The sequence below is a fragment of the Scomber scombrus genome, chromosome 4 (assembly GCF_963691925.1).
Source record: "Scomber scombrus chromosome 4, fScoSco1.1, whole genome shotgun sequence".
Classification (NCBI taxonomy): Eukaryota; Metazoa; Chordata; class Actinopteri; order Scombriformes; family Scombridae; genus Scomber; species Scomber scombrus.
This window is the reverse complement of record NC_084973.1, coordinates 27,837,871-27,845,374: the sequence shown is the minus strand read 5'-3', so window position 1 is coordinate 27,845,374 and position 7,504 is coordinate 27,837,871. Positions and strand designations below refer to the sequence as shown.

General features: G+C 36.0%; 1 protein-coding gene across 2 annotated transcripts in view; it reads right to left on the bottom strand.

Moving 5' to 3' along the window:
* Positions 1–5,004: 5,004 nt before the first annotated feature.
* The window catches only part of LOC133979089 (phospholipid-transporting ATPase ID-like), a 49,932-nt gene continuing 47,432 nt past the window's right edge, over positions 5,005–7,504 (bottom strand). For both annotated transcript variants that reach the window (XM_062417525.1, XM_062417527.1), the window contains exon 28: positions 5,005–7,358. In XM_062417525.1, coding sequence (XP_062273509.1) covers positions 7,035–7,358 — 324 coding nt within the window. In that variant the 3' untranslated portion in view covers positions 5,005–7,034. The remainder of the gene's footprint in view (positions 7,359–7,504) is intronic.

The window sequence follows — 7,504 nt, the reverse complement described above, 5'->3', positions numbered from 1 at the left end:
ATTATTAAAGTAATACTGCCAATATTCCAGTTCATTTTTCTACTACTCAAAAAACTCCTAATCATCCCCAAAGATCCCATGATATTGCTCTGAGAAATCATCCATCCATCCCTCCATCAGGACATTTTCTTGACTGCCTGTCCAGTTCAGAGCCGCGGGGGGCGGAGGCCTTTCCCAGCATGCACTGGGAAAGAGGCAGGTTACACCCTGGATGAGTTACTGGGGAAAAAAACAACTTTACAAATTGGAGCAGGAGAGGCCCATGTTGACCTTTCACTCTCTGGTGCTCATTATGATTTGTATTGTACATGTTCAGTCAAGATGAAGTGTCGGTCTGATCTGGTCCTCTTTACACTTTAAAAATATGAGACCAATTAAGAAGAAAAAAATCTTTAAATCCCAATTATATGTTAGAGTATTTTGATTCTGTTTCATCTGTCAATTATTTTTGAGATTCTGTATTATATACAAATGTCAGAAAATAATGAAAATGACATATCACAAGTTCCCAGAGCCCAATGTGACATCCAGTGGTGTGGGAAGTATTCAGATGTGAGGGAGCAATCAAAATATTTCATCACAAGCGAAAGTCCTGTACTGAAAATGTTTCAGAAAAATTTCAGAAAAATGGTCACTGTCAATGTTGCAATATATATGTGCTGGTACTATACACACTTTAGACAATAAGTACATAAATAAAGACAAAGAAAATTAAGTACAAAGCTGTGTGTGGTAGTTTATACTGTATTAGAATTAAAAGCACTCACTGCTCATTGGATAAATGAAAACTTGAACCTGTTGTATGTGTATTTTGGAAACCTGTAGCTCTCAAAAGAGGGCAAGAGGCCAGATTCCTACAATAAATGATGTATGTTGTTCAAGTAATCAAGGTGGAGCTAATTTGAAGTATTTTATATACTGTTGGATAATTAAATTCATAACAATGAGGCATATTGTACAAGCTCATAATATGTTTTGAATGTAAAATCTTTATCTGTAAAGTATTTGAAGCTGTCATGTAGTCCAGTATAAAGTATAATATTTCCCTATCAAATGAAGTGGATTGGAGGTATAAAGTTGCAGAAAAATTGACAAAAAGAAAAGTGCAAGTGCTTCAACTTTGTATTTTGGTTTGGTACTTGAGTAAGTGTGATTAATTCCACCACTAATGAAAAACAACAGTCCAAAAAAAGCCAAAATACTCAATTCACAATGATGTAAAGCTGAAAGCTGCAAGTTCTCATATTTACAGTTGGAAAACACAATTTAGCATTGTTGCTTCTTTTAAGACATTTAATAAGTTAGAAGAACTATTGCAACACAACCCAAATGGGAAAAAAGTGTGAGATTATTACCAGAGAAAATGACATAACTGCATGTTTTAACTCTGATGCTATACTGTCAGTGTGGGGGACTGAACGCACTCGGCTCTGAAGGGGCTGTTGATGTTGAGATTCACAGTGCTTTTAAAGTTGGAATAATTTGTCAGTCCTCTTTATTGGAGCAGCTGAGCCACGTAATTATGCACTTAGTGAAGAAAGCAACAAAAACTGACATGTGCCAGCTGAAGAGGAGGCAATTTAAACGATTTCTGCCATTATACACTTTGCTTACAAACAGAGGGACAGATGGTTTTTATTGTACTGTAAATGAGAAACATACAAAGAGGCTGAGCTTTGTACATCTTGTTTGTGCTTTTAAAGGTATGTGTCCGTGTCATTGTGCAAAGACTGAATATCTAAGTATGGAAATACTGAAGATGGAGACCAGTGCTTTCAATGCACATATGAACCTTTTCTTTAACTGCCTATTTCTGCCTCCATCACTTATTTGTTGGATGTTCTTTGTCCCCTATTTTTTGGGATATTAATGTGTATAATTCTTTGTGTTGTGGTGATATAAACACCTTCAATAGTCAGAGAGAGATGCCAAACAGAGATACTGTATATCTTAATACTGAAGGCTAATAACAACAATAACAACATGCAGAAACCTTTATACACTGTTGGCCATTTTCATCTGTAATAATTCATCGTATTTCATGAGATGATAGCTGATAGAAGCTGACTGCAACTAAAGCTGTTCAATTAATGTAGAAAAATAAAATAGAAATTCCCTCTGAAACATAACAGAGTGATAATATAAATTAGCATAACATGGAATTACTTAGGTAAAACATTACAATTATACTTGACTAAATGTATTTACTGTAGTTACTTTTCAACACTGGGTGATAATGTCTAGTCATATACAACTTGTATATAAATGCACATACTTTAATAAAAGTCTATTCAGTGTGATCCAAAAATCGAATAAAGGGTAAATTTACACTTTTTAAAACATAAAAAAGATTGAATCTTCATTTTTCCCCAAAAAACTGCCCAGATGCACAATCACGCGTTTATTGAGTGGACTCGTTTGGCCCCTCCACCTTAACCTCACTAAAATCATAAAACGACTATATGATTAACAGGATAACTTTGTTGTGAAAGAAGCAGCCTCAAAACATCGGTCAACATGAGGTTATTAAAAAATCTGTTGCTCGGGAGCTTTTGCCAGACTAAGAAGCTCTGCAGGGACTCAAAATCAAAACATTAGAAGAACAGATGATTCATATGAAAGCTCTGCATAAATACCAACCCTTAATTAAATTCACACACAGATCAAACACTTCGCCATTGTGCTCTGAGTAGCTTCCTTCTCATGTATTTTATCCTTTAAATGTTGGACTCAAGTAGCTTTTAACTGCCTTATTGTTTTCATTTGTCAGAGTTATAATATTTTATCCTTATCCTAGAAAGCACAGTCAAACACCAAGAACATGAAACTACACTTTTTATGCACTGAATTTCCTTTCATTTCCATTTTCTTCATGATGATAAACATGTTCTTTCTACTCAGAGCTTTCTAGTAACATATGATGCTCATGCTCAGCTGCGACCTCATAAATACCCACTTTGCACCTGACTGTCAACGTAATGATCAGTGCAGCGCAGTCTCATAAATCATTTTATATTGCAAGCTTCACATATTACTGCTTATGAATGTTAATAATAAATGAAGCCATGTACTGTTTCTATTGTTTGGGTGTGTCGCCATAATAAATCTTTGTCCTCTGCAGTTGTTGTGTTGCAGTACAATAAGATTCTTTCAGTGTTACGTCTTAATTGGAAACATGAGGATGGTGTTAGTGTGGTTTGGCAGCGATGCTCCAGCTGTGGTGAAAGGATTACACCTCCATCTGCTGGTGAACAGCTGCACACACATAAAACAGCCAGAGTCAATTTCCTTCTACCTGATTTCCTGCTTTTATTAGGCAAAGATTGTGCTTATGAGCATTATTACACATACTGTATGCATGAGAATATATATACTATATTATATGTAAAAACACATGCAACATTACTTATTAAATCATCTGTCATTTGTACAGATATCATATCTAAAACAGTCTGCTATGAAGTCATTAATGGCTCAATATTTTTGTAATCTAAGTACATAATAAATGATCAACTTCTAATTCTACCAGCATATTTTTTATATCAATAATTGTCCTTAAGTCAGATTTAATCCTAACTATATATACTAGTTTGTTGCTTAACTGTTAGATATAAACGCAGGATCTGGGAATGAGCAGATATCTTAACAGCTGAGGATTTTGCAGGGGAATAAAGTGTAAATGTTAGACCTGATGTGTCTTTGAAACAATATAAAAACATAAAACATGCACCACGACCTCCTTATATGACAAAACCCTCAGATTTGTCAAACCTTGGAGGAGCCAATCATGACATATGAACTATAATCACATTTTTATTTTAGAAATTGCACAGCTAGTTCTTCATGGAAAGAAATACAACAGTATTAAAAAAACATGTCATGTTGAAGATATTTTTATTGTAGTAAAAACTTTTTAACATATAAAATTATATAAAAATGGTTATCAGGATGAGCAGTGCTAAAAATCCCTAGATGTTTGAGTCCTGTTTAAGAATTAGTCTTCCAGGAGTTTGCCAGATCCTTACTGTCTTCAGGGCTGGAGATAAAATGATAACAATACATTGATACATATTAAAAGTTATCATTATAGCTGCAAATTATTCAGGAAAGTTCCCCAGAAATATTAAACTTTAAATACAGTGATGGATGATCCAGTGGCCCCGTTTAATGACTTTATTTAATGCAGACAAAGGAGAATGTGATATGATGACAGTTTAATTAAATTGATAAAATTTAACCGCAACCTCTCGATTGCTTGGTTTTTAAAATGGGGCCAATTAGAGAAACATGCCATAAATGTTCCTTCTGCATATTTGAGTGTTTCATCTCCATAAAGAACACATTACTGTAAATGTGTCCCTGTGTTGTCGGTGCTGTAAAGCAGCTTCACCACAAAAATATCTCCAGCATTAGATTCTGTTTCAAGAGCAACAGTTTTACTTTAAAGTAAACTACGACACAGTAAGTCATCAGAAATCTTTAGTTCAACACCGACAATCAATACATTCAATTCTGGGCAACAGTTCTGAATCACATTATAGTAACAGATGATCCAAACTTAATAACGTCAAGACATCCATATCCTTTCTTACTGATTTAAAGTCAGCTGAAGATTAAAAACTGACCATTGAATAAAACTAGTAATTGCATATTCATCCATACCATCTGATATGTAAAAGAAAACAGGGCAACAGTCAGGTGACAGCTAAGATATATAACATTTTACAAGCCTGTTGAGAAAGCAAATACATGGTTTTCTTATAATTGCTAAGCTTGTAGTTATGCAATATCTGATTAACTGACATAAAAAATGAGTTATGAATCATTAGGATTTATTCGGGGCAATTAAGAATCAATAAGAATTGTCTAAGCAGTGTTTTTGGGCCCTGTTCACACACATAGCACATGTGGTCAGCTCTGAATCCAAGTGTGAACGCACCAAAAGCTGCACTAAAGAGGATGAACTGTCATCAGATTGTTCAAGACACAATAAAAACTGTCAGTTCTGTAGCACGTGTACAAGTACGATAAACCTCCCAGACACAAGTAGATATGGTTGGTTTTCCTATACCCAACAACCTGGATTCAAGATTAGTCACTACACAGCGCAGTTTACCTCTTTTACACTCTTTGACAAGTTGAAAAATCAAGCAATCATAGAAAAAATCTAACTGCCAAATGCTATAAATCTGGTCTGAAGTGGGCAAGAAGAGTTTGAGACACATTCTGTTGTCAATATATACAATAACTCTGAACTGGATCTGGACACAATGTGATTACATGCACGCCCATTTTAATACAGTAGAGCAAAAAAAAAGGGTCTCTCAGTTGTGATAATTATAACTCAAAATGTAAACCCTATAGACCGAAACACTGAAGCACATTTTGAACATTACTTGGGTGTATTAAAGCTGCACTACAGAAGATTTGGTACTACTTTTATAAAATATTTGGTAGTTTTTAATTCATTAATCCTTAATTAAAAGACAGATCAGAAATAAACCAATAAAAAGATTAAACTTTTGGGTTGCCAGGTTGTGAAAAATTCAAGTTCAAAGACATGTAGCTCAGGTTAACTGGTGACTATATAAATTGTCTATAGGTATGAGTAGTTGTCTGTATATAAGATAGATGTTAGCCCTGTGATTGACTAATAACCTGTTCAGGATGCACCCTAACTTCCACCCAATGCACCTTTATGGGTTAGGATCTATTAAATGAGTATGGATAGACGATGAATATCCTCCTCCAGCATAATTTGCTCCTAGTGCTTTAATTTATCATACAGGAAAACTAACCCATTGTGCATGCAGGTCATTTGCAGGTACTATAATAAATAGCTTCGAATATTATTAGTAGAAATGCAGATTATTAAACTGCATACTTGATGGATTACTGTAATGCAGGACACCAGTTATTAATTACTTGTTGTGAAAAACATAAAAAATGACTTCCCTGACTGTCTTTCTAAGAAGCAAACAAATCCGCTGTTATGATTAAAGGATTATAGTTTTTCTCATGTTCCAATTTGTCAATATGCACTGAAGAGCTAGAGGAGGATATATTAGATCTAAAAAAGTAAGCTTTCAAACCCTGGCAGTCCGAAATGTTTTCTTACTTATATTTTATTATTCTATATATTTTATTTCTTGTTTGTAAAGCCAAAAAAAGGATGATTTTATTTATCTAATACATAAAAAGCCCACTGCAATTACTACCATTTATTAACCATTGAAGTATAAATCATGTCCATTTACACAGTGGTACTGAAGATTGTGATTTAAATAGCCCGTCTTTTTTAAGTGTTATGGAAAAATAGGATGTGCCCCACAGAAGGGCATCCTCTTCGACTAGTTTTATTTCCCCAAATTCATTCATTCAACTGGCATGATTTTTTTTTTAGCACACAGAAAGTGATAACGTCACAAAAGCAAAACATACTGTACAAACAAATGTCCAACAAAAGCTGGATGGGCCAACAATGTCAAAGTGCTAACTGCTTGTACAGCTTTCAAGATAGTAAAATACGACGCTTTAAAAAGACACTAAAGGTACAAAACTAAAATGTTTTTTTCGAGCATGGCTTTGCTGGTTATATCCTCTGTAGAAAGCCCTGCTTTGAATCTGGACTCCCAAGGTGAAGAAAGTCTGGGGAGTCTGTAAACATGATGACACTTCATCCTTTCTCTTGACATGAACATGTTTCCCTTTACATCCAAAAACGATTGTCCCTGTTACTGTTTCTGGAGTCGGGAAGAGTTCATTTTCATTTACCATCTATTTATATGATAATGGATGGAAGTGATTCATACGTGAAAGTGGCTACACGTTTTGTAGTAGTTCCCTTTGATAAAAAAAAGGTTTAAAGGAAAAGTGAAGAAGAAAATGACCATCGATAGGAAACTCTCTGGAAAGTCTGAGCAAAGAGCTTTAAGCAATCAGCTCTTCAAGTGGCATGTCATTCCTGTTCCCAGATCTGCTCCGCTAGTCTTTCTGACATGGTTTTTAACCCTGTGCTCTGTTTGTCCGATCCCTCATAGGGCAGGCTCTTCGATAGTTCTGTACATCTGCAGCGAGGTCGCCTCCACATCCTGCGTCTTGACATTCTGGGGGCGAGCTGTCGGGCTGTATCCAGCTGATCGTCCCATGGGGCTGAAGCCTGTGGTGGTTCGACCCGTGAAACCCGAAGAGCGTGACACAGCAGGACGCCGTAGAAGTCGGCCTGACGTTATCAGGTCCCCGTAGCCCTGCGCGTGCGAGAACGCGTAGCCTGATCGGCGGGTGCTGGTGCGGCGGATGCGGGTGCGCCGAGATGGAGGCGGAAGTTTCGCTTTGGCCTGTCTCACCTTAAACATCACCTAGAAAAAGTTGGAAAATAGTGGCAAAGTCAAAATGTTGGAAAGAGGCACATGTGTCCAAAAAACTTTGAGGAAATATTTGATTTTGCTGCTGGCTGTTTCCAAGAAGCAACAACAGAGGCTGCATTTGGTGTGTTTACTCTAAA